Below are 27,044 nucleotides of genomic sequence, written 5' to 3'. Positions count from 1 at the left end.
CCATCTTCCCCCCCAGAGGCAGCCGCGTCTGCGGGCTCCCCCAGCCAGCACCCACTAACCACCACCCACGCTGGGGGAGTGACACAGGACAGCAAATTCCACCTACCCAAGGACAAATTGCTGCAGATAAACGGGCTGGGTTCACATCCCAAAGCTGAGGAGAATTTAAGAATTATGGAGAAAATAGGGAAAATAAGAGACTAGAGAGTCAGTAATTTTAGGGAAAACGAGAAACTCCTTGGATTTTCTAGCCACGTGTGGGGAGGGAGAGAGAAGGGAAGAACTAGAGAGAATTGTTCTCAGGTTTTGAGACGGAAAGAAATGGAACAAACAGGAAAAGGATGTGAGTGGCTCACCCCCGTGACCATAGGTGTGTGCAGCACATTTCATTAGGATGCACACCCAGGGAGCCCCACCCTAGCCCCACCCCATCCACTGCCTCCCCCTTCCTGCCCCTGGCTGCCCCCTCAGAACCCCAACCCCTGCTCCTTGTCCCCTGACTGCCCCCTCCTGAGACCCCCACTGTAACTGACTCCTAAGACCCTACCCCTACCTGTCCCCTGACCCTTATCCACACCCCTGCCCCAGACAGACCCCTGGGACTCCCACGCCCCATCCAACCACTCCCGCCCGACAGCCCCAGAAATCCCGACCCATCCAACCCCTCTGCTCCCTGCCTGCTCCAATCCCGCTCCACCGCCCGACAGGCACCCCGATCCCTCAACCCATCCAACCCCCTGCTCCTTGTCCCCTGACTGCCCTCCAGAGACCCCACCCACCCACTAATCACCCCCCCAACTATCCCACCCCCCTCCCCACCACCTGGCAGCTCGGTCGAGGGGCTGCTCCCCCCCACCCACTCAAAGTGGCGGGGGGGGGTCCCGCTCCGTCGGGGGGAAGGTTGCCTAGTGGTTAAGGCACAAGACACAGGCTCATGTGTTCTGGGTTTGAGTCTCTGCCACAGACTCCCTGCTTAGCCTTGGGAAAGTCACTTCTCCTCTTTGAGCCCTAGATTCCACCTGCCCAATGGGGCCAACACTGACCCTGCCTCCTGGGCTAAATCCATCCATGGCTGGGTGATGGGGGGGGCAGGAAATGGAGATACCAACATGGGGAGATTTGGGCTGAATTTCTCCACAGCCGGAGAGTGGGAGCCAGCTCCACAGGGAGGATGGGAGCGAGAGGGGCTCAGGCCAGCTCCACACAGAGGGGGGGTCAGGGCTTCGGCCCTGCAACTTTTGCCACTAAGGTGGCTGGGGCTCCCGAGCCGGGGACTTCAGCCCCACATCTTCTGCCAGGGTCCGGGGTTCTCCTCCCTGCCCCAGGGGGGCTCCTCTCCCCCTCCTCCCCGCAGTGCAGCTCCTGCTGGGGCCCGGGGCTTCTCCTCCCGCCCCCCCCCAGCTCGGCTCCTCTCCCCCACCCCCTGCCGGTATCTGGAGCTTCTCGCCCCAACCTGCCCCAGCCCCAGCCCAGCTGGGCTCCCGGGCACCCGCCGCTGCTGTGGCCGGAGCCGAGCCTGGCGGGCAGGAGCAGCGATTCACGCTGGGGCCCTGGCAGAGCCCCAGCCCGAGCGGGCGGGGCAGCCCCAGGGGAGCGGGGGCTCTGCTGCTGCTGGCCCCGCCCCATCGACCCCTGGGGCTGTTTGGGGGCTCACTCAGCCCCTAGGAGCGGGGGAGCAGCGGAGCGGAGCCTGCCCAGCAAACAGCTGATCGCAGCTGCGCCAGGCCGCCCCGGGAAAGCTCCGCGAGGAGGCGCCACAAGCTGCCGGCAGCGGGTCATTCCCGGGGGCCGAGCACCCGCCTGCAGCCGCCGCAGCTCCCGGAGCCCCACGGGAGGGGGAGCAGCCTCCCAGCCGGGGCTCAGGGCATTGGGGTGCCGGGGCTCCCCCTGCGCACGCCTGGGCCCAGGACACTCACACACACACTCTGCCCGGGGCTCCTGGTGCCCAGAGACCGAGCAACCCCCGCCTACCCCCTGCCCCGCCTGCAGCTCCGGCCTCTCCTCCCGCCCCGCCAGCCGCACCCAGGGGAGCCCGGGCCCCAGGCTCTGTCCCCACCTGGACCCAGCGGGCCGGGGCAGCTCCTGCGGCAGCTGAGAACAGCGGCTCGCTCCGGCCCGGGCGGCTCCAGCGCTGCTGGCAGCACGTGGCCACCAGGGAGCAGCTGCTGAGCCCGGGCTCCTGCGTCACAATGTGCCAGAGCCCCGCCCCCAGGAGCTGCCCCGCCCCTGGGCTGTGCCAGAGCCCCGCCCCCAGGAGCTGCCCCGCCCCGGGGCTGTGCCAGAGCCCCGCCCCCCGGAGCGGCGCCGCCCCTGGCCTGTGCCAGAGCCCCGCCCCAGGAGCTGCCCCGCCCCCGTGCTGTGCCAGAGCCCCGCCCCCAGGAGCTGCCCGGTCCCCTGGCTGTGCCAGAGCCCCGCCCCCAGGAGCTGCCCCGCCCCCGGGAGCTGCCACATCCCCGGGCTGTGCCACCCAGCCCCCTTGAAACACCCCCCCAGTGCCACCCATCCCTGTGGACACACCCCCCCACCAGCCCCGCCCGCCCCACAGAAACAAACCCTCCTTCCCGCCTCCTCACTGTAACAGCTGTGGGCCGAAAAGGAAGGTTTGGGAGACGGGGGGAGGGGGAAGAAACGGCACCCATAGGGTGTCCAGATCTCACTGTCACACCCCTCTTCAACCCCGAGCCCCCCCCTGGCCGGCTGCCTCTCCTGCTAGTCAGTCCCCCACCCACCACTCACCTCCTTTCATCTCCTCCCTCCCCTGCCAGAAACCCCCCTGCCCGCCCCTAGAGCCCCTGCTGGCTCACTGCTCACCTCTGTGCCCACCTGCCACTTGCCCACCCGCTCGCCCACCTGCTCCCCACTTGCCCCCTCACCCCCCCCAAGTGTAAAGCCTCATTCAAAGCCCCAGGGGTCACTATATCACTGCACCCAGCAGTCACTCACTGCAGTACCAAACATTAAACTACTGAAAATGGAGCCCCCCCTCCAGCCACCGACGTTTTGGACTAGAAAGCTTTGCCGCAGACATCCCCTTCAGAAGACATCCCCAGACAGGCTGAGGGATACTCAGCTCCGGCCTCTCCCCTCCCGCCCCGCCAGCCGCACCCAGGGGAGCCCCGGGCCCCAGGCTCTGTCCCCACCTGGAGCCCAGCGGGGCCGGGGGCAGCTCCTGCTGCAGCTGAGAACAGCGGCTCCGCTCCGGCCCGGGCGGCTCCAGCGCTGCTGGCAGCACGTGGCCACCAGGGAGCAGCTGCTGAGCCCGGGCAGGGGGTGTGGGTGGAGGGGGCAGAGCCCAGGTCTGGGGTGGCAGGGAGGTGCAGGGGGGAGCCCAGGGCTGAGGTGGGGGCAGCCAAAAAATTTTTTTGCTTGGGACGGCAAAAAACCTAGAGCCGGCCCTGCCTCCACGCACCGTGAGGTAGGTAGGAGCGGATCATTATTATCCCTACTTGAAAGAGGGAGAAGCTAAGGCTGAGAAAGGAGAATTGACTTGTCTTAGGTCACATGGCCAGTCAGTGGCAGAGTTGGGAATAGGACCCAAGAGCTCAGATTTTCAAACTAACCATCGGATCTTGAATTTCAGACATTGAATGACCTGAATAAAGTGCTCTCAGATGAGCTCCAGACCAACAACAGTGCACAGGAATTATTCAGCAAGTATTTGAGGAGAACTGCAATGTTAGAGAGAATCATGAACTGCTCAGAGACCATTAATGCAGAGAAGCAGGGCCGCCCAGAGTGGGGGGCAAGTGGGGCAATTTGCCCCGGGTCCCGGGCTCCACAGGGGCCCCCCAATAGAACAGCGGAGGCTCCCGCCCCAGCCCCTTACCCCCGTCTCCGCCCAGCTCCTGGAGCCTTAGCGCGTCAAACAGCGTCCCTGGACACCGCTGCAGCGTGGCTCCGGCAGGGCCCCTGAGCCCCGCCCCGCTCAGAGCTGCGTGGTAAAGTGGAGGCACTGCGAGCTCAGGCTGAGCTCAGCTCCCTCCGCTCGGGGTGGATCTCACAGCCCCGCCCCCTCCCCATGCGGCTCTGAGCGGGGCAGAGCTCAGGCCCCGCCGGAGACACGCTGCAGCTGTTCAGCAAGGCGCTGAAGCTCCGGGTGAGGGAGCCGGGGGTAAGAGGCTGGGGCCAGGGGGGTTGGCTAAGGGACAGGGAGTCCTGGGGACAGTCAGGGCACAGGGAGGGGGGGCAGGGAATGGGGGGGTTGGATTGTGGGTGTTCTGGAGGGGGGGTCTGTCAGCACTCAGCGGGAGGGTGGATAGGGGTTGGGGCAGTCAAGGGATGGGGTGGGGGTCTCTGTGGGATGGTGAGGGGACAAGGAGCAGGATGAGTGGGGGTCAGATAGGGGGCAGGGCCAGGCTGTTTGGGAGGCACAGCCTTCCCTACCCTAAAGCTCATTCAGCAGTTTGAGGCTTGCAGAAGAGCCAAGCTGTGAGCTTTTCCATTAGGGCTCCCATCCCTTTCACTTCTCAAATGCCAAATTATAGTCTGTATTTAATTTCAGTGCCATAGGGAGATTCATGTCAGGGGAGGGGAGCTTCATTTAAAATTAGCCACTGGGGGAGGGATCACATGAGAAGAGCAATATCCTTCCCAACCCTACCAAGGGAGACCCCCACTCCCCTGCATTCCCTGAGGCTCCAGAGGGGTTAATTCAGTGGTTCTCAAACTTTTGTCCTGGTGCCCCTTTCACATAGCAAACCTCTGATGTGCCCCCCCCCTTTATAAATTGAAAACACATTTAACACTATTATAAATGCTGGAGGCAAAGCGGGGTTTGAGGTGGAGGCTGCCAACTCACGACCCCCAGTAATAACCTCGTGACCCCCTGAGGGGTCCTGACCTCCAGTTTGAGAACCCTGGGTTAATTTAATTTTAGCACCCTGTGTCCATTCACATGCATGTGCTATTTTGAGCATTTCAGTTTTGACAATATAGGCTCATCCCAGATTCTGGAACAAGTTCAAATGCTCAGTTTGTGGAGTATGTACATAAGCTATAGTAAAGAAAAACCCACAGTAACCGTCTCCAGTGTGTGAGGGACCCCATGGAGCCAGTCTCTAGGAAACAGATAAATGCATGGAGATTAAGTCCATTAATGGCTATTAGCCAGGATGGGTAAGGAATGGTGTCCCTAGCCTCTGTTTGTCAGGGAGTGGAGATGGATGGCAGGAGATCATTACCTGTTAGGTTCACTCCCTCTGGGGCACTTGGCATTGGCCATTGTCGGTAGACAGATACTGGGCTAGATGGACCTTTAGTTTGACCCAGTATGGCTGTTCTTATGTTCTAACCTAAATGAACTCAAAGTTATGGAGACAGATATGAGTCAAGGAAGCCAGCAGAGTATCATAAACCTGGAAAAATCTCTGCCTGGATGGGCTCAGGCGTTTGGTTACAAGCTGAGGTGGTTCAAAAGTTTTGGATTTTTTTTTAAGCAGAATTTTTTTTATTGTTTCTTTAAACAATCAAATACAGCAAGCAGCATACTTCTGAAACCTCCAACCTCAAACCTCGTTCAGGTTTTGGCAGACTAATTTCAGCTTTTCAATTAAAAAAAACCACAACACATTTTGAAGGAAAGCAGACATTGTCCGTGATTTTTTTTCTGGTTTTTAAAAACCCCTAGTTTTCGATCCAGAAAAAGTTTTGATGGAAAATATTTGTCCAACTTTTTAATGAGCTTTAGTGCCTGTTAGCACTAGCGGATGCTGAGAACCAGTGATACCTTGTAAAGAAGTTTTCTCAAAACTGGGTTTGTGCCGAGATGCGGAAGGTTTATTTTTCCCAGGGGCGCCCGTGGGGGGGAGCAAGTGGGGCAATTTGACCTGGGCCCTGCAAGGGCCCCCAGGAGAATATAGTATTGCAATTTTTTTTTATAGAAGGGGCCCCCAAAATTTCTTTGCCCCAGGCCCCCTGAATTCTCTGGGTGGCCCTCCAGAGAAGCAGCAAAATTTATCAAACATGTAACTGGTTCTGACTTATTTACTTGGTCTTAAAAGAGACCAACAAGGACCTGAGTCTCGTCCCTGTCAATAACCCCCTGCTCAGCCAATCAGGGTAGAGACCGAGGACGGGAGGCTGAGGGTTCTCACCAGAGAGCCCAAAGGATGGCCCAGGTCACTGGTGGGGATCACTGCCCGAGCACTATTTCAGCCCCACATTTTTGGGTGGACCTCCCACAGTGGGAGCTGCAGAGCACTCCCCCGCAACACACACACACACACACAAACACACACACACACACACTCCCCTCCTGGTGTTAGTAGGGGAACAGGAGAAAGGACAAAGGAAGCAAGAGACGAAGAGAAAGGAGGGAGGGAGGGATGGAGGAAAAGGTGAAACAAAAAGGACAAACCCTAATGTCCCCAGTGATTCTAAGGGACAAAATCCCAGGTGCGCAATAAAATTCTGCCTCCTTAAGCTCGTGTTTTCCATGCCTAGAATTCAACTCTCACCAGATGGATCAGACTGAACAGGTTTCAAACCTTGAGGAGGCTCTTACCTTCTAAAAAGGGACGGCTGTTTTCTAGCAAAATCACTACAAGGGAAGGAGAAAACTCGAAAGAGGTTCCTCCTGACGCTCACATCCGTGAACCCGAATACTCTCTCAGTCCTCAAAGAGAGACCTGGAGAAGGAGACTTGCTGGAGCAAAGCCACAGGGGTCTCTGAGGTTTCCCTGGCCCCTCGCCCCTGTCCTGCCTGGCTGATGTCAGCATCTCTCTGTGAGGTCACCACCTCCCCACCACCGTGGACCAATAGGCTGAGGTCCTGCAAAAGGCCTTTGTGATGTCACTGCCACACCCCTCCCTTGCTGGGCTAATGTCCTGCCCCTGGCCAGGCACTTTGCAGGTTTGAGCTACTCCCTGTGGATCACCCCACTCAAGGAGCGTTCGTTCTAGGCAGCAAGCCGGCTAGACAGGGAAACATCAGACGCTGCTCCCAATGCTACACTCAGTTTTTCAGAAATTAGTCAACTTTATGGCCAGAAGAGACCATTAGAGCATCTAATCTGACCCCCTGCATATCACAGGCCTCCTGTATGACACAATAACTACTTTTGGGGCAAACACATTCCAGAAAGGCATCTAGTCTTCATGAAATGACATCAGGAGATGGAGAATCCACCACTTTCCTTGGTAGCTTGTTCCTGTGATGAATCATCCTCGCTGTTGAATATTTGTGCCTTAGTTGCAATATGAATTTGTCTCTTTTCACCTTCCAGCCATTGGATCTTGTTATGCCTTTCTCTGCTCGATTCAAGAGCCCTTTAATACCCACTATTTTCTCTCCAATATGGCACTTCAACACTTCAATGAAGCCACCTTTCAATCTTCTTTTGATAAGCTAAACAGGTTGAGCTCTTTCAATAGCTCACTAGAAGGCATTTTTCTCCAGCCCTCAGGACATTTGGTGGCTCTTTGCTGCCCCAGCTCCAGTTTCACAACATCTTTTTAAACTGAGGACACCAAAACTGGAGGCAATATTCCACTATCAGTCTCGCTGATGCCATGTCACCTCCTGTGATGTTATTGACATAATCTGTAACTGTATAGCTCACCGTTGCGACCGCTGTGCTATATTTGCAGCCAATATTGTAGAAAGGTTGTCATGTAAGGGGTCTATGGAGAGGTTCTGATTGGCTGATTATAATGATGCTATCTCTAGATGTGTATCATTTTTGTAGTTGACGTTATAAGTATTGGCTCTGTTCTGTCCATATTTCAAACTTGTGCTCTGCTTCCGGGGAACACCCCAGACAAGTTGGAGTCAGTTCTGCCTAGCCTGCTTGATGGCCCATTAAGGACCATCAACTATACAATTGACCCACTGAGAGAAGGCAGATATGCCTTGTGACTCGACTCAGCAAGGTATGCAGGGACCTGCCTATGGACAGAACTCTAATATTTTTCTATGCTACGTGCTGGATAGAGTATCCTTGGGACAAAGAAAGCAAAGACCACATGGCAAGAGACTATAAAAGGCTGATGCCTTGTCTCCATCTTGTCTTCAATCCTGCTTCATACCTCTGGAGGGACTTTGCTACAAACTGAAGCTCTAGACAAAGGACTGAATGACCCACCCCAGCTGCGGATTGACTCCAGAGACTTGATTTGAACTTGCAGTTTATTCCATCATTGCTACAAGCCTGAACCAAGAACTTTCCCATTACTGTATGTGAAGGGTTCAAATCCATGTGCATTTTATATAACAACCTGGTCTATGGATTGTGCCAGCTCTTTTCCAGACCCGAAGTCCAGACTATGGTCTAGCCCACTATGACTCTTTTGATGGTTTAAATTACACTCACAGGCACTGAGGATAGAGTTACTGAAAGTTTGGGAGTTAGGAGCTGATAGGTCAGTGGTCCAGTCCCCTCACAGATGACCCCAACCCTCTGGGACAGGGGCAGGTCTGAGCTCTCACACCAAATGCTCATTGTGGTTGCCAGAATCTATGGGCGGCTCATTTAGTTTACACTGAGGGTTGAGTCCTGCTTCGTGCACCATGTGTGAGAATGAAAATCCTAAACCGCCCTTTGAAATAACGAATGCAGCAGGATGTGTTATTGTCCCTGCCCCAAAGCAGACAGACCGATGGAGAAATGCCATTGAGACTAGGGTAATACTCCACTGCCGTTCTACCTTTTTTACTTGCTACACTCCCTCCCAGCCTTGTGGGGTCTCAGAGCCCGTTATTGAGCCTGAGCCGAGATGTCTACACTGCAAATTTACCACCCACAGCCCAAGCCCCGGGAGCCTGAGCTGGTATGGGGCGGCCCTGGGTGTTACATTGCAGTGTGGACATAAGCCTATTGTGTTTCATTTCTTAGGTTCTGCTGCCATCGTGTGGCCATTTCCTTCCCCTCCTTTCTGCCCAAAGCGCAGAGCCCAGTTCCTCCAGGGGGAGAAGGACATCTTCCTTCTTCCCTTCCTCAATAGGCTGGGATCTGGCTGGGGAACAGCCGTTTCTGAGGATTAATTTCATATTAATGGTGTTGATCTATAGATTTTACAGCCAGATTAGATCACTAGGTACCTCTGCTCTGACCTGATTCAGAACAGAGTCCAGAGATTTTTACCCAGTGACTCCTACATCCACCCCAAGATCTTCTGGCTGAACGAGGAGGGTTCATTCAGAAAGTCATCGTGTTTGGGTGTAAAGGTGTGAAATGATGGGGAAATTGGCCCCTCTTTCAAGTTTAAACGTTGTAACTTCTACACCTAGACCGGGGTGGCCAACCTGAGCCTCAGAAGGAGCCAGAATTTCCCAGTGTAACTGCCAAACGTGCACCTTTGTATGCAACTACTGAGTCAATTGTGAACCTTCCCATCATTGTCCTTTGCTCTTAATCCTTAATCCATCATGGGCCCATTTCCCGCCTCTCTTTTCATACAGAAGCACAATTTTCTTTGCACAGACACAGGAACAGCAAGATCTTTCTCTGTCCCTTGTGCAAAGCAGGGGGCCAAATTCCATGGAAACAATGGGCAAGCAGGGGGCTCTGGGCACATCCAGCCCTGGCCGTGAGATGTTCCCTCCCACTCTTTCCCTCCCACTATGGACCCTGCACCATAGTAACTCTAGCTCAGGAACTAATCCATGCAACAAACCTCGATGCCAACTCTGCCCACATATCTACACCAGCAACACCATCACAGGACCTAACCAGATCAGCCACACCATCACCGGTTCATTCACTTGCACATCCACCAATGTAATATATGCCATCATATGCCAGCAATGCCCCTCTGCTATGTACATCGGCCAAACTGGACAGTCTCTAAGGAAAAGGATAAATGGACACAAATCAGATATTAGGAATGGCAATATACAAAAACCTGTAGGAGAACACTTCAACCTCCCTGGCCACACAATAGCAGATCTTAAGGTGGCCATCCTGCAGCAAAAAAACTTCAGGACCAGACTTCAAAGAGAAACTGCTGAGCTCCAGTTCATCTGCAAATTTGACACCATCAGCTCAGGATTAAACAAAGACTGTGAATGGCTTGCCAACTACAGAACCAGTTTCTCCTCTCTTGGTTTTCACTCAACTGCTAGAACAGGGCCTCATCCTCCCTGATTGAACTAACCTCGTTATCTCTAGCTTGCTTCTTGCTTGCATATATATACCTGCCCCTGGAAATTTCCACTACTTGCATCCGAAGAAGTGGGTATTCACCCACGAAAGCTCATGCTGCAAAACGTCTGTTAGTCTATAAGGTGCCACAGGATTCTTTGCTGCTTTTACCTCCCCTCTTTCTTTATGCTGCTGTTGTTATTTCATGGATTGTCTGGGATGGGGAAAAGCTGAGTTCACTCCAGGTGGAGGGGAAAAGAACCCTGAAAATCTCAGGACCCAACCCTGCTACCAGGATCACTGAGGTACTGGGAATCTGCCTGGGAAAGGGACTGTGTGAATTGTCAAGGTGGGGAACGAATAACAATCTACAACTAGATCCACCTCATTAACCACTGACACAGGCTAATCCTGCTGCCGATAGAAGGGAAACTGGGAGCCATTCTTTGCTCTTCAGCCATGGAAACTGACCCAATTGAACCGCAGTGAATGTGCTGGGGAAAGCTGGAGTTTACAGGCAGGTGGAAATAGCAGATCCTAGAAACACCTGGAGCTCCGCACACCACTTCTGCCACCAGAGTGAGGTGTTGAGCTGCTCACAGCATCCCCCACCATGACCTTGCAGCAGGCGATTGCAGCACCCCCAACCCAATGCAGGGGAGATGGCTGAGTGTATCTCTGCACCCTGAGACCAGGGCATCCACTCTCTCTGCCCCACACATAGAATCTGGCCCTGCTGAAAAGTGACCCCTATGAACAAGTCACCTCCAGGAGAGCAGGATTGGTCCTCAGAGAGGGGAACGGGCTTCTCGTGAAGCTTATAGGTCACTGGATGCTCTGGAAACAGGAGGGCTCTGAGTGTAACCCATAGCAAACACAACCTGCTAGGGGATGTAGCTCAGTGGTTGAGCATATGCTTTGCATGTACAAGGCCCTGGGTTCAATCCCCAGCATCTTCATGATCATTTTTTCACCCTGCTGCTTTGCTCATGCCCAGAGGGGATATGGCCCACCAGTCTCCCTGCACCAGTTTCAGTCCTGCTCAGTGAGGGGCAAGTGACAATTGCATGGAAGGTCTGGGGGTGGGTTCTGCTCCTAAGTCACCTCAGTACATTTAAGATTCCCATCCGCTGTGCTGCTTGGGACAATGGTAGATGAGAAGGGCGAATCCTCCAGCACTGGAGGGAAAGGTCCCATCTGCACAGCCTGAGAGGCAAGGAAACAAAGGGGCAGTCAGTGCTCAGGGAGGAGAGGGGTCAATGATTTACTCCCAGCCGGGGACACTGTGTTTTTGAGTATCAGAGGGGTGGCCGTGTTAGTCTGGATCTGTAAAAGGCAACAGAGTCCTGTGGCACCTTCTAGACTAACAGACGTATTGGCGCATGAGCTTTCATTGGTGAATCCCCACTTTGTCAGATGAATGGAGTGGGAATTCTGTGCCTGGCTAGCCAACTACAAAAGCAGTTTCTCCTCCCTTGGTGATCACACCTCAACTGCTAGAAGAGGGTCTCATCCTCCCTGATTGAAGTACCTTGTTATCTCTAGACTGGTTCTTGCCTGCATACTTATACCTGCCCCTGCAAATTTCCACTACGTTCACCTGACGAAGTGGGATTCACCCATGGAAGCTTATGCTCCAATACGTCTGTTAGTCTGTAAGGTGCCACGGGACTCTGTCTTTTTGAGGCGAGTGCTGCTGGCTTGAGATGGTGCTGACGATGGATAGAAAAAAGGCTGGAGTCAATGGCAGATGGGACCACAGAAGGGGAAGGGGAATGGCAGCCCCACAGAAGGTCCTCGGTGCTCAGATGCCCCCAGTTATTGCACCCCGGCCTGTCCTAGACAGAGAAAAGACATAGAGGGACCCAGCCCCCCTACAGTGATCCCATGGACAAGAACCTGGTTAGGAGTGGGGTGAAGGTTCCCTCTGGGCAAAGGGGAGCTGAAATCCCTCCGTATCCTGGAATTTAAGCAATGGAAGCTTCAAACCCTGCATGGGTGTGGGCTGAGGTGTATCAGCAGAAGATTGGGCTGGACAGGGGTGGCAGGTTTGTATAATTTTTGGTGGTGCCCAGAATGGGACCAAGTCCTGCCCCACCTGCCACACACACCTGCCTAAGGCTCTGGGAAGGAGTTTGGTTGTGGGAGGGAGAGGGGTTGGGCTCTGGGAGAGTTTGGGTGCAGGGTCTGGGCTCAGTCAGGGGGTTGGGGTGCAGGAGGCAGTGTGGGGGCAGGCTCTTGGAGGGAGTTTGGGTGCAGGTGTGGGGTCTGGGCTGGGGCAGGGGTTGCAGGAGAGGGTGAGGGGTGCAGAATTTACCTCGGGCATCTCCCGAAAGCAACCCGCAGCCCCTAAGCTGGAGGGCCGGGGGCGTCTCTGCGCACTGCTACCCACAGACTCCACCCCCGCAGCTCCCATTGCCACAGTTGGCAGAGTTGGCAGTTGGGGCGGGGGCAGCATGTGGAGACCCCCCCCCACCCCCACAGTTGTTCTTCTCACAGCTGGCTGATGGGGGGCAGCAGGGGATCTCCCCAATCTGGGGGAATCTCTCTGTGCCCCACTGTTAGTTCTCTATCCTGTCTCCCCCTAACCACGCACACCACTCTCCTCCCCATTATCAGTGTTTTAGAGAGACCTCCCTCCCTTTATGGGATACAGACTCTCTGTGACAGAGACTGACTGAGGCTCCTCTCTGCATGGCCCCAGTGGGGAAGGAAAGAGACTGGGGGAGGGGGAGAAGATGGGCAGAAGGAGACTAATGGGGCAAAGCCAGAATAGAGGAGATTTTCTTCCTGTTAAAATGTACTGGAGTCTCATCGCTGAAAAGCCGCATCTTGAGTTAAGTTTGAACCAGCAGCCTTTCAATTACCAGGCAAAGGTGTGAACCACAGAGACTGATAACTGCCTGCTTCCCAAATGTGTTTAAAAAACATCTTCAGGGGTGCAACTGGTTAGTGCAGAGGGGCCATCTGTTGGGGTTATGAGTTCAAGCTTTCTCTCAAGCCCTTGTTTCTCTTACCTGTGTAGTTTGTTTTGCCAGTTCATATACAAAGTGCTACACTAGAAAAAGGAGAGTAAGTTCTAAAATGTAGAGGTGGGTGCATACTTTAGAAACATCCCCCCTGTGCTGCCATTAGTTCCAGCAGATTGCCCTTCCAGTGAACAAATTGATTTCTTTGCTGCTGAGAAAGAGGCCAGGACAGGTCTGCTCCCTGCTTCAGATTTTCTAAAGGAAATCAGACAAAAGAAGCTATAGGAGAGTGGCTCCTAGACACTCTAACACACACAGATTTTTCTAAGGCATTAACTTTTCCTTCTCTGTGGCGTTTGTATTCTCCATAGAGCAAAATAAAACAAAAACATGCAAGTCTAAGACTAATACAGTATGAAACTCAATACAGATAAAATCTCACCCTCAGAGATCTTCCAATAAGCTTCTTTTGCAGACTAGACTTATTTCTTGTCTGGGCCCAATCTTTTCACCTGGTATAGTCCTTATTCCAGCTCAGGTGGTAGTAGGGGATTTCTCATGACTGCAGCCACCTTTCTTCTGTTCCATCCCCTTATACAGCTTTGGTACAAGGCAGGAATCTTTTGTCTCTCTCCTGGGGAAAAGCTCCAGGTTTAAGATGGATTCCTGTACCAGGTGACATGGTCACATGCCCTGTGAGACCCCAAGCCTTCATTGTTCCTGGCCTGACTCACAGATGGTGCAGGACAGAGCCATCTCCAGTCAATTGTCCTGGTTAATGGGAGCCTTCAAGAGTCCAAACCACTATTAATGGCCCACACTTTGCATCATTACAACAGGACCTCAGAGTTATAGTTCATATTTCTAGCTTCAGATACAGGAAAGATCGGTTCATACAAATAGGCTCAACACACACAGTAGATAATAAGCTTTGTAATGATACTGCACAAGAGACCTTTTGCATGAAGCATGTTCCAGTTACATTATATTCACACTCATTAGCATATTTTCATAAAATCATCAACATCACAGCAGGGAAAGGGTTTTACTGCGGCACCTGGGAGCAGTTGAGTTTCATGTTCAGGCTCTGCTATGAGTTCCTCCAGGTTTCCCTTAAGCACACAGGGCCCTTAGCGGGTACTCTCGATACAGGAATGGCCCAGATACAATGAAGTGATGGGAATTGCATTTTCCTTTTAATTTTTGAATTTCCAATGACATTTCTGTTTGTGATTTTGTTTTGCTTCGTATAACTGTGTTTTCTCAGGGACTTGATATTTACCAGGCTAACTAACAGCTAATAACGGGAGACTTCCAAGCAGGGCGTGGGCGAGCAGAAAAGAACTGTAAGAGATGCTGGTTTTCGACCTTGTGTTAGATAAGAATAGAATGCAGATTGTAGCAGAAATTGCTGAGAGAAGTAAGCTATCAGAAAGGAATATGTACAAACAAAATGCAGTTGTTGCTCCTTACTGTATGTCACAAAAGGTATAAATGCTTGCCTTAATTGTTTATCTAACCGAGACCTACCTCGGGAGGGGAAACTCTGCCTGTCTGTACTCTCCCGAATAACTGCAGTTGCTCGAAATAAACGGCATAATATAATAACATTTAACATCCCTGTGGTGGGAAGAACATCTCAACAGCCCAACACTGTGGCATTTGATTTTAAAAAGGAGAACTATACAAAAATGAGGGGGTTAGTTAAATTAAAAGGTACAGTGACTAAGAGAAAGTTACTCACCTTGCAGTAACTGAGGTTCTTCGAGATGTGTGTCCCTGTGGGTGCTCCACTCTAGGTGACGGTGCGTCCCGGCGCTGTCGATCGGAGATTTTCGGTAGCAGTGCCTGGTTGGGGCGCATGCACCCAGATGGTATCTCCCGTCTAGTTAGAATCTTCCTGAGTGCGTGCGCCCCACACCCTCCTCAGTTCCTTCTCAACCGTGGAGAGTCATCTCAGTACTCCAAAGTAGAGGGGAGGAGGGTGGGGAGTGGAGCACCCACAGGGACACACATCTCGAAGAACCTCAGTTACTGCAAGGTGAGTAACTTTCTCTTCTTCGAGTGCTGTCCCTGTGGGTGCTCCACTCTAGGTGAATGTGTAGCAGTACCCACTACGGTTGGTGGGACTTTGGAGATACGGCAGGGAGTACTGAAGATAGTACTGTATGACCTACTATTGTGTCTGCCGTGGTGTCTTGCGTTAAAGCATAGTGTTTTGCAAACGTATGTTCAGATGACCATGTAGCTGCTTTGCAGATATCAGGAATGGGAACGTTGTGTAGGAAGGCAATGGATGCCGACATGGCTCTAGTGGAATGAGTTCTAACGCCTTCAGGCGGTTGAAGATTCTTCTCACGGTAACAGGATCTGATGCAGTCAGAGATCCACTTGGATAGGCGTTGTTTAGAAATAGCCGTGCCTTTTGATCTTTCGGCAATTGAAAGAAAGAGTCGTGGAGACTTGTGAAATGGTTTAGTCCTGTCTAAATAAAAGGCAATTGCTCGCCTGATGTCGAGAGTATGCAGGGTTGCGTCCTGTGGCGTTTTGTGAGGTTTGGGGTAGAAAGTTGGTAAATATATAGATTGGTTGAGGTGGAAGGTCGATACCACCTTAGGAAGAAATTGAGGATGCGGTCTCAAAGTGACTTTATCTTTGGAGAAGATTGTGTATGGAGGGTGGGCCATCAAGGCACTTATTTCTCCAACTCTCCTTGCTGATGTTATGGCAACTAGGAAAGCCACCTTCATGGACATATGGAGATCAGAGGAGGTAGCCAAGGGCTCAAATGGAGGTTTCATGAGAGCATGAAGAATGAGGTTAAGATTCCATGTAGCCACTGTTGCGTGAATTTCAGGGTAGAGATTTTGCAGGCCAGAGAGAAAGCGTTTAATGGTGGGGTGTGTAAAGAGTGAGTACCCATCCAATAGTTCGTGGAAGGTGGTAAGCGCCGCCACGTGCACTTTGATGGAGCTAAGCGAAAGTCCGTCCTGTTTTAGTTCGAGGAGGTAATCTAGAATGTTAGGAAGGGTCACATTGTTGGGTGCTAAATGTTTATGAGAGCACCAAAGAGCGAAGCGCTTCCACTTCTGAAGGTAGGTTTTATGGTGGAGTCTCTCCTACTGTGCAGGAGGACATGTAGGACTTGCTCAGAACAAGCTAGTTCATGGGTTTGGAACCATGAAGGAACCAGGCCGTGAGGTGGAGCTTCTGGAGTTGGGGATGAAGGACCCGCCCGTTGTCCTGGTAAAGGAGGTCTGGCCTGTTGGGGAGAGCCCATGGGTGACGGGAGGACATGCGGAGAAGGTAAGGGTACCACGTCTGTCTTGGCCAAGCCGGGGCAATAAGGATGACCTGGGCCTTGTCTTCTGCGATCTTCCGAATAACCCTGTGTAGCAGAGGGATAGGCGGGAAGGCGTACAGGAGGTAACTGTTCCATGAAATGAGAAATGCATCCCCTAGGGATGCAGTCCCGAGTCCCGCCCTGGAGCAAAACAGGGGGCATTTTCGATTTCGGGTCGTGGCGAAGAGATCTATTGATGGAGTGCCCCAGTGGGAGAAAAGGTGTTGGAGTACTGTGGGGTGCAGTTCCCACTCGTGTTCTGTGGAGAAGTGCCTGCTGAGTGCATCGGCAGTAGTATTGTGGCAGCCTGGTAGATAGGAGGCGATGATCTGTATTCGATGTTGTATGCACCAATTCCAGAGTCGAATGGCGTCCATGCAGAGGAATGTGATCTGGCACCCCCCTGTCTGTTTATGTAATACATACATGCTATGTTGTCTGTTAAAACTCGCAGATATCTGTTCTTTATAAGGGGAAGAAAGTGAAGGCATGCTTTCCTCACTGCTCTGAGTTCTAGGAGATTTATATGTAGATGCGTCTCTGATGGAGACCATCGACCTTGTGCTCTGTGTTCTCTAGATGCGCTCCCCAACCTATCAGGAAGCATCCGTGGTGAGCATGAGCGTTGGGGATCGTTGCTGGAAGGGAACCCCGGCACAGAGGTTTTCTGGACTTGTCCACCACTGTAGGGAAGTTATAACATTGGGAGGAGGAGTTAGCAGCATCCCTAAGGGATGTCTGCTGGGTTTGAAATTGGAGTTGAGCCAGCCCTGGAGGCATCTCATATGTAGCCTGGCGTGTTGAACCACGAAGGTGGTAGCTGCCATGTGACCAAGGAGCTGTAGGCAGATTCTTGCTTGTGTCCTGGGACGAGTAGAGAGTGTGCGTATGAGCTGTGTGATAGTGAGGAATCTGTTGTATGGGAGCGAGGCCCTGCTCTGGGTTGAGTCGAGATGAGCTCCAATGAACTCTATCTGTTGCGTGGGTATCAGGGTGGATTTTTGGGTGTTTATTTGGAGACCTAGGCTGTGAAAGAGGGAGATGGTGAGACGTGTGGCTTGAAGTGTGTCGCCACAGGAGTCACCCTTGATGAGGCAATCGTCTAGATAGGGGAAAAGTGTGACTCCGTGTTTGCGGAGGTGAGCCACGACGACGGCTAAGGTCTTGGAAAAAGCTCTTGGAGCCGTGGAGAGTCCGAAAGGAAGAACTCGGTATTGGAAGTGATCGTGACCGATTGTGAATCGTAGGAAGCGTCTGTGAGCTGGATGAATTGGTATGTGGAAGTAAGCGTCTTGTAGGTCGAGGGCTGTGAACCAGTCCCCATGATCCAATGCGGGTATTATTGTGCCCAGTGTGACCATCTTGAATCTTTGTGTCCTCACGAATTTGTTCAGTCGGCGTAGGTCTAATATAGGCCTCCATCCCCCGGTCTTTTTCTGCGTTAGAAAGTAATGGGAGTAGAAACCTGTCCCCTGGTGTTGCAGAGGCACAGGCTCCACTGCGCCTAATTGCAGAAGGTGAGCCACTTCTGTGCGAAGTAATTGCTCGTGGGAGGGGTCCCTGAAGAGGGACGGGGAAGGGGGATGGGTAGGAGGGTAGGAAATAAAAGGAATGGAGTAACTGGTCTGAACTATTTCGAGGACCCAGCGGTCCTGTGTGATCCGCTGCCAGGCATGTTGGAAATACTGGAGGCGGTGGCCAAATGGGAAAGTAAGTGGTGGAATCAGGGGGTGGTCGTGCAGACCCTCGACCAAAGCTTCAAAACTGTTGTTTATTGCCCTGTGGACGGAAGGCGGTGGCTTGGTTTTGATTTTGTCTGCGTTTGGGAGGTCTATTACGATTCTGAGTTGTGTCGTACGGTCTGGATTGAGGGCGATAATACTGACGTGTTCTTTGGTAGGGTTGGTATCGCTGTCTCCTGGGAAGAGATGGTTGAATGCCCAGGGTGCGCAGTGTCGCTCTGGAATCCTTCATCGTATGGAGGAGTTCGTCAGTTTTTTGGGAGAAAAGTTTGTCCTTGTCAAATGGGAGATCCTCCACTTTAGTCTGGAGTTCTTTAGGAATGCCGGACGCAGAGAGCCATGAGGTTCTGCGCATAACCACAGCAGTTGCAGTAGTACGGGCTGCTGTGTCTGCCGTGTCTAAAGATGCCTGTAGGGCTGTTCTGGAGATTAATTGTCCCTCAGACAGGATTGATTTGAAGTCTGCTCTTCTGTCCTCTGGTATGTAGGAGGCAAATTGAAAAGCTTATTGTAATTATCGAAATCATAACTGGCGAGGAGGGCAGAGTAGTTAGCAATCCTGAACTGTAGTGTAGAGGATGTATAAACCTTGCGACCCAGGACATCAAGGCGTCTAAGGTCTTTGTCTTGAGGGGTGGGTCGATATTGTGAATGTTTGGTCCTCTGTGTCACTGCATCGATGACAAGGGAGTTCGGTGGTGGATGAGAGAATAGGAAGTCTGCGTCCTTTGCAGGAACGTAATATTTACGCTCAGCCTTCTTGCAAGTTGGTACCAGAGAAGCTGGGGTTTGCCAGAGAGTGTCAGCTGGCTCCATGAGTGCTTCATTTATAGGGAGCGCGATTTTCGAGGGTGCAGACGGTTGAAGGATTTTAAGGAGTTTGTGTTGCTTCTCCTGAACCTCTTCTAAGGGAATATCCTGGCTGATCGCAACCCTCCGAAAAAGTTCTTGGAACTGTTTGCAGTCGTCCACGATCTGTGGAGGTGGAGGGAGGCTGGCTTCATCTGCGGCTGATGGAGAGTTAGGATTAGGCGAATCAGGATATGGTGCATAGCTCCCCAGTTCAGGAGGGGGTTCAGGCACCCTGGAAGTGGATGGAGCAGGAGACTGAGGTACCGAAGGAAGGTGATTGATAGGAGGATTCTGCCACGGGTACCACTGCGGCCAAGGCATGGGGTAGGAGAACCCAGGCATCACCCACGGAGGGGCAGCATAGGGAAACTGAGGCTGCTGAACTTGAGCCGTGACCTGAGGTGGTAAAGGTGCCTGTGGAGGAGAAGCAGGAGGGGAGAACTCTGCCTGCTGTTGCAGTTCAAGGTCACCGTCGGTGAAAGCCATTTCAGGTGGAGAAAGTGGCAGGTCAAGGAAGGAGTCCTCTGCTTCCAGGAGTGGAGAGTGAGGCTCAGGTGGCACTAAAAGGTCACTTTGAGTGAGCAGCTGTCGTTCCTGCTCTCTAGGCTGAGCTAAGTCTACTCTCTGCTGTAGCTGTTTACTAGGCGAGAGTGACAGAGAGTCTCCTGTTGTATTGTGCTTGGACGCCCCCTGCAGGGGGTCTGCTGCTAGTGCACGGGTAGCAGAGTGGCTGGGTGCCGACCCTGCTCTCGGTGCCGAGGCTGATCGAGCTGTCGGCACCGCTGCTATTTTTGTCGCTGAGGCAGAGCGCGCTGGCGGGATCGCGGCTGCTTTCAGCGCTGAAATTGACCAGGCTGAAAGCAGCACGGCTGTTCTTGGTGTCGGTGCCGAATGCGCTGTTGGCACCGCTGCTGTTGCTGGTGCCGAGGCACGTGGTGCCGGTGTTGCAGCGTGCCTGGGTGCCGCAGAGGAGCGAGGTGTCCGTGCCGCAGCCGTTTGCGGCGCTGAGGGGACCAAATGGGTAAGTGCCTTCCCAGCGCGGGAAGTCTGGTCCCTGCCTTTCAGCTCTGTCAGAGCAGTAGCTGAGGCATTCGAAGAGGCTGAGGCAGCTGTCTTTCCTGCTGTCAGCACAGGGGGTAGGGATCTCGCCGGAGACCCCTTACCCTTGTTAGAGTCTCGTTTGTGAGACTTCTGCGCTTCGTGCCTCCGCTCCAGGGAGGTGAAGCGACGCTCCCCACCGGTTCTGATCTGGCTGGGGAGCGTGTGGGAGCGGGTTCCACTTTTCCCTTCTCCGACAGAGGCTGCAGGGATTTCTCCATCATGATGATCTTGAGCCGCAGATCCCTGTCACGACGAGCTCTTGATTTGAGGCTCGCACAGTGTTGGCACTTTGCGGGGATGTGGGTGTCCCCGAGGCACTTCACACACTGGGAGTGACCATCTGATCGTGGCATGGAGTCCTGACAGGAGATGCATCTTTTGAAACCCGAAGCTCCTGGCATTGTTAATTGGAGATGGGCGAGGAAAGTGTCTCAATCGGAGACAAGCCTGAGGGTTTCTTTTTTTTTTTTTTTTTTAACTAAGTAACTAACTATGTAACTATACTAAAGGAAGGGAAACAACTGAGAAATAATTAATAATTATTTCTATGTTTCCTACAGAGATCAGGGAAGAGAAGGCAGCACTGCTCCGAGTCCCGTCTTCAGCCGAGGACGGTTGAGAAGGAACTGAGGAGGGTGTGGGCGACGCACTCAGGAAGATTCCAACTAGACGGGAGATACCATCTGGGTGCATGCGCCCCAACCAGGCACTGCTACCGAAAATCTCCGATCGACAGCGCCGGGACGCACCGTCACCTAGAGTGGAGCACCCACAGGGACAGCACTCAGAGAAGAAAGTGAAATTCCTGTAAGCTGCATGGACACTTTAACGACACCATAATAGAGGCCCAACTTAAATGTATACCCCAATTTAAGAAACACAGTAAAAGAACTAAAAAAGAGCCACCGGGGCTTAACAACCATGTAAAAGAAGCAGTGAGAGGCAAAAGGCTTCCTTTAAAAGTGGAAGTCAAATCCTAGAAAGGAGCATAAACATTGCCAAATTGTAGGTGACAAATCTGAGGAACTGTCATAGACTGAAGTGTCACTAGAGGAGGTTTTGGAATTAATTGATAAACTCAACATTAACAAGTCACCAGGACCAGATGGCATTCACCCAAGAGTTCTGAAAGAACTCAAATGTGAAGTTGCGGAACTATTAACTATGGTTTGTAACCTGTCCTTTGAATTGGCTTCGGTACCCAATGACTGGAAGTTAGCTAATGTAACGTCAATATTTAAAAAGGGCTCTAGAGGTGATTCCAGCAATTACAGACCAGTAAGTCTAACATCGGTACCGGGCAAATTAGTTGAAACAATAGTAAAGAATAAAATTGTCAGACACATAGAAGAACATAAATTGTTGGGCAAAAGTCAACACGGTTTCCGTAAAGGGAAATCATGTCTTACTAATCTATTAGAGTTCTTTGAGGAGGTCAACAAACATGTGGACAAGGGGGATCCAGTGGACATAGTGTACTTAGATTTCCAGAAAGCCTTTGACAAGGTCCCTCGCCAAAGGCTCTTACATAAATTAAGTTGTCATGGGATAAAAGGGAAGGTCCTTTCAAGGATTGAGAACTGGTTAGAAGACAGGGAACAAAGGGTAGGAATTAATGGTAAATTCTCAGAATGGAGAGGGGTAACTAGTGGTGTTCCCCAAGGGTCAGTCCTAGGACCAATCCTATTCATCTTATTCATAAATGATTTGGAGAAAGGGGTAAACAGTGAGGTGGCAAAGTTTGCAGATGATTCTAAACTGCTCAAGATAGTTAAGACCAAAGCAGACTGTGAAGAACTTAAAAAAGAGCTCACAAAACTAAGTGATTGGGCAAGAAAATGGCAAATGAAATTTAATGTGGATAAATGTAAAGTAATGCACACTGGAAAAAATAACTCCAATTATACATAAAATATGATGGGGACTGATTTAGCTACAACAAATCAGGAAAAAGATTTTGGAGTCATGGTGGATAGTTCTCTGAAGATGCCCACGCAGTGTGCAGAGGTGGTCAAAAAGCAAACAGGATGTTAGGAATCATTAAAAGGGGATAGAGAATAAGACTGACTATATTATTACCCTTATATAACTCCATGGTATGCCCACATCTTGAATACTATGTACAGATGTGGTTGTCTCATCTCAAAAAAGATATACTGGCATTAGAAAAGGTTCAGAGAAGGGCAATTAAAATGATTAGGGGTTTGGAACGGGTCCCATATGAGGAGAGATTAAAGAGGCTAGGGCTTTTCAGCTTGGAAAAGAGGAGACTAAGAGGGAATATGATAGAGGTATATAAAATCATGAGTGATGTGGAGAAAGTAGATAAGGAAAAGTTATTTACTTACTCCCATAATACAAGAACTAGGGGCCACCAAATGAAATTAATAGGCAGCTGGTTTAAAACAAATAAAAGGAAGTTCTTCTTCACACAGCGCACAGTCAACTTGTGGAACTCCTTGCCTGAAGAGGTTGTGAAGGCTAGGACTATTACAGGGTTTAAAAGAGAACTGGATAAATCCATGGAGGTTAAGTCCATTAATGGCTATTAGCCAGGATGGGTAAGGAATGGTGTCCCTAGCCTCTGTTTGTCAGAGAGTGGAGATGGATGGCAGGAGAGAGATCACTTGATCATTGTCTGTTAGGTTCACTCCCTGGGCTGCTTCTGCTCTACAACTATAATTGTCTTTTACACCAACATCACTAACTTGAGCACCCAATTCCATGTACAGTCCTAGTGGATGTAAGGCACAGGTAACTTTTGCCTCAGGGTAGCTTGTTGGCATCAACCCTCTCTCCCCCACCTGGAGCTGATGAAATTCCTGGCTGGAGGGACACACGCTCCTACAAGTCAAAAGGAAAGGAGCTGAAAGAAAAGATCACAGGACTGACCCCAAAGAAGGGTGAGCTGCAAAAGGCAGAAGCAGACAACTCATCTGGCAGAGCTGAGAGACCACGGTGAAGATGGTGCAAAGATCACTATATTGGAATTAGCAAATGTGATTTTTTTAAAACAAATCTTTAGGAAGCCCTAATAAAGGCATTTCTTACAGTTCTCTCCCATTTGGATTTTCTGATATCTAATAGGGAATGACATCTGATTGAAGCTTTTCCCAAATGCAGAGCATGTGTAGGGTCTCTCTCCACTGTGGATTCTACGATGTCTGACAAAGTCTGAGTGCTCAATGAAACTTTTCCCGCACTCAGAGCATGTGGAGGTATCTCTCATGTGTGGATTCTCTGATGTGTGATAAGGTTTGAGCGCCGACTGAAGCTTCTCCCGCACTCAGCGCACGTGTAGGGCGTCTCCTGTGTGGATTCTCTGATGTCTGATAAGGTGTGAGCGCTGAATGAAGCATTTCCCGCACTCAGCGCATGTGTAGGGCTTCTCTCCTGTGTGGATTCTCTGATGTGTGATAAGGTTTGAGCGCAGACTGAAGCTTTTCCGCACTCAGCGCACGTGTAGGGCGTCTCCTGTGTGGATTCTCTGATGTTTGATAAGGTTTGAGCGCCAACTGAAGCTTATCCCGCACTCAGCGCAGCTGTAGGGCTGCTCACCTGTGTGGATTCTATGATGTTTGATAAAGTTTGAGCGCTGCCTGAAGCATATCTCGAACTCAGAGCACGTGTATGGCATCTCCCCTGTGTGGATTCTCTGATGTGTGATAAGGTTTGAGCGCAGACTGCACCTTTTCCCGCACTCAGCGCATGTGTAGGGCGTCTCGCCGGTGTGGATTCTCTGATGTGTGATAAGGCTTGAGCACTGACTGAAGCTTTTCCCGCACTCAGAGCACGTGTAGGGCATCTCTCCAGTGTGGATTCTCTGATGTCTGATAAGGTTTGAGCGCAGACTGCACCTTTCCCGCACTCAGCGCACGTGTAGGGCGTCTCTCTGTGTGGATTCTCTGATGTCTGATAAGGTTTGAGCGCTGAGTGAAGCTTTTCCGCACTCGTGGCATGTGTAGTTTGTTTCTTCCAAGTTGATTCTCTCATGTGTAATAAGGTCTGAGTGGCTACTGAAGTTCTCCTCTGGCCTCTGCTGAGTCTCAGAGGCTTTTACTGTTTCTCGGAGTGCACAACTCCTGGAAACATTCCCTTTGGGTCTTCCTGATAACGTCCCATGTGGTGCTCCTTGCTCAGCATCTTCCTGCTGCGGTTTCTGCTCCTCATTCTCACGCACCATCCCATCGCCAGATGGGAGACAGAGAGAATCCAGACATAGGTCACTCCCTGTGCCTGAGAGAAAGGAAATCTCAAGACAGGAATTTTAAAAGGGATGAACAAACCAAAATATGTGCAGGAGAGATCAAACCTATCAGGAGCTGATTTTCCCCAGAGGAGAGACGAAGGGATCAGTTTTGGTCTGCATTTTACCAGAACATGCAGGGGAAAGTGGGATCAGGTAGGGATCTGCTGCCAGTTGTTAGTCAGGATAGGTGGGAAGCCATGAGTGACATCTGCCTAATTATTCCACATCTGCAGGGAACAATCCTGAACTTGGAGAGCTCACAAGGTCTTTGTAGGGCATCCCGAATGTTTTCTGTATTCACGGACAGTTTTTGACTTGCTTTAACCAAGTCCTCACCTGTGCAGGCAGCTCTTGGAAGCACTTCTTTCTCAGAACCCTGGAGGTCCAGGACCCACGGCTCTTCCCCTCGTTCCAGCTGGGAGACCACATCAGGTTTGGAATTTAGAAACCCTATGCCAGACAAAGAAAACAAGGGAGGTCGGTGGAATTTGTGGGATACTTGTCACAAAGAATAGTCCATGGTTTTAAGCTCAGATCATTTTTAAGCAGTAACATCCCAAGGCCAGCTTCCTTGGCTCCAAGTGGCAGGAGAGTTATTATTATTATTAATCATACGCATTACCTAGTGCTTAAGGACCAACTAACAGTGTGTCTCCATTGTGCTAGGCACAGTACAAATGCAGAATAGTAGATGGCCCATGCTCTGAAGAATTTACCGTCTAAATAGACAAGACAGACACAGCACGGGGAAAGGGGTAGAACCCTCTGTTAGAATGGCGATATTCAGGCCTGCCTGCAAAGCCTATATTTTAAGAACTTAGGCGTATTTTTATCACTTAGCTAGTTACAGGAGTATGAAAACAAAGAATCAAAATCACAGTCTGCCTGTGAATGGGCCTTCTCTCACTAGGATAGCCTGAGGCCTTGTTCTTAGGCTAAGGCCTTTGGCTAAGCAGCAGGGGCAGCCATAAGCTGGGAAGCGAAGGGTCATATCCTCACATCCCAAACCAGTCACACTGAAATAAGGTGCTATTGGGCTGTTAGGAACTCGATCCTGTCCAGATCTTAAGATGGTTAAAGAAACCTTAATTTGATAGCATTCTGTCTGGCAAGAAATCCCTTATCAATGGTTGTGGTTGTGAAACCCTCATTTCTGTATTGCTTTATCTTTATGGCCACCACTTTTACATTGTTAATCAGTCTGGTTCTCTAATTGTTTCTCTCCTGTATAATTAATGTTGCCAGGTGTAAGTTAATTAGGGTAGTGGTTTATAATTGGTTAGAGCAGGAGTAGGCAACCTATGGCGGCACACGAGTTGATTTTCAGTGGCACTCACACTGCCCATGTCCTGGCCACCGGTCCAGAAGGCTCTGCATATTAATTTAATTTTAAATGAAGCTTCTTAAACATTTTAAAAACCTTACTGACTTTACATACAATAGTTTAATTATGTATTATAGACTTATAGAAAGAGACTTTCTAAAAACGTTAAAATGTATTATTGGCACATGAAATCTTAAATTAGAGTGAATAAATGAAGACTCAGCACACCACTTCTGAAAGGGGGCCGACGCCTGGGTTAGAGAATTATGTCACAATATGTTAGAATTGTTTAGTTAAATTTCAGCACAATGATTGGTTAAGGTATAGCTGAGAATATTACTCTATAAATGGGGTCAAACAGGAGGGGGGAAGGAAATTGGAATCATAGAATATCAGGGTTGGAAGGGACCTCAGGAGGTCATCTAGCCCCACCCCTGCTCAAAGCAGGACCAATCCCCAACTAAATCATCCCAGCCAAGGCTTTGTCAAGCCTGACCTTAAAAACCTCTAAGGAAGGAGATTCCACCACCTCCCCAAGGAACCCATCCCAGGGCTTCACCACTCTCCTAGTGAAATAGTGTTTCCTAATATCCAACCTAAACCTCCCCCATTGCAACTTGAAATCATTACTCTTTATTCTGTCATCTGCTACCACTGAGAACAGTCTAGATCCATCCTCTTTGGAACCCCCCTTCAGGTAGTTGAAGGCTGCTATTAAATCCCCCCTCATTCTTCTCTTCTGCAGGCTAAACAATCCCAGTTCCCTCAGCCTCTCCTCAGAAGTCATGTGTTCCAGTCCCCTAACCATTTTTGTTGCCCCCCGCTGGATGCTTTCCAATTTTTCCACATCCTTCTTATAGTGCTGGGCCCAAAACTGGACACAGTGCTCCAGATGAGGCCCCATGAATGTTGAATGTTGATTAGGGGGAGAACGGGAACAGGGACACAGACCAGGCTCTGCGGCATCAGAGCTGGGAAGGAAACACTGGGGAACAGACTGTATCGGCATATAGAGATAAGCCCGACTGGCGTGAAGGGCTTCGGAATATGTAATCTTATAGGTGTAAAAATTGTACAGACTATACCACCCTGTGACATCATCGACAAAGTGCCCATTTGTGCCTGGGTAGGGGCCCTGCTCTGGGAGGGAGGATGCAGCAAGGACTCAGGATCGGTGGCCGGGGTCGCTGTGCATAGAGATGGGGAGGTTATATGGGGAGGGGGTAATGAGGGAGAGGGAGGTCAAGAGTTAAAATATTAATATTTGGGAAAAATGTATAATAAAGTGAAACTGAACAGAAATAAAACTGGAGTGGAGGCTCTAAAGCAACAAGGCTTCGGTAGGGATTTGGGGTTAAAGGTCTGGGATCCCCAACAGCTCTAGA

General features: G+C 50.9%; 1 protein-coding gene and 1 non-coding gene across 2 annotated transcripts in view; one reads left to right on the top strand and one right to left on the bottom strand.

The window, feature by feature from the left end:
• Positions 1-27,044, bottom strand: part of LOC120381556 (zinc finger protein 3-like) — a gene marked incomplete at its 3' end in the record, with an annotated part of 49,769 nt that overhangs the window by 7,922 nt on the left and 14,803 nt on the right. Inside the window, exons 2-3 of the mRNA XM_039499728.1 lie at positions 23,776-23,891; positions 23,391-23,526 (exon numbers count right to left, since the gene is read on the bottom strand). Of these exons, the coding sequence (XP_039355662.1) occupies positions 23,391-23,526; positions 23,776-23,891 (252 nt within the window). The remainder of the gene's footprint in view (positions 1-23,390; positions 23,527-23,775; positions 23,892-27,044) is intronic.
• On the top strand, positions 10,967-11,038 carry TRNAA-UGC. The gene has a single exon. It is a non-coding gene; the product is annotated as a tRNA-Ala (tRNA).

Source organism: Mauremys reevesii, linkage group 14 (assembly GCF_016161935.1).
Source record: "Mauremys reevesii isolate NIE-2019 linkage group 14, ASM1616193v1, whole genome shotgun sequence".
NCBI lineage: Eukaryota > Metazoa > Chordata > Testudines > Geoemydidae > Mauremys > Mauremys reevesii.
Note: the sequence above shows the minus strand (reverse complement) of the source record. Positions and strands in the feature narration are given on the sequence as shown.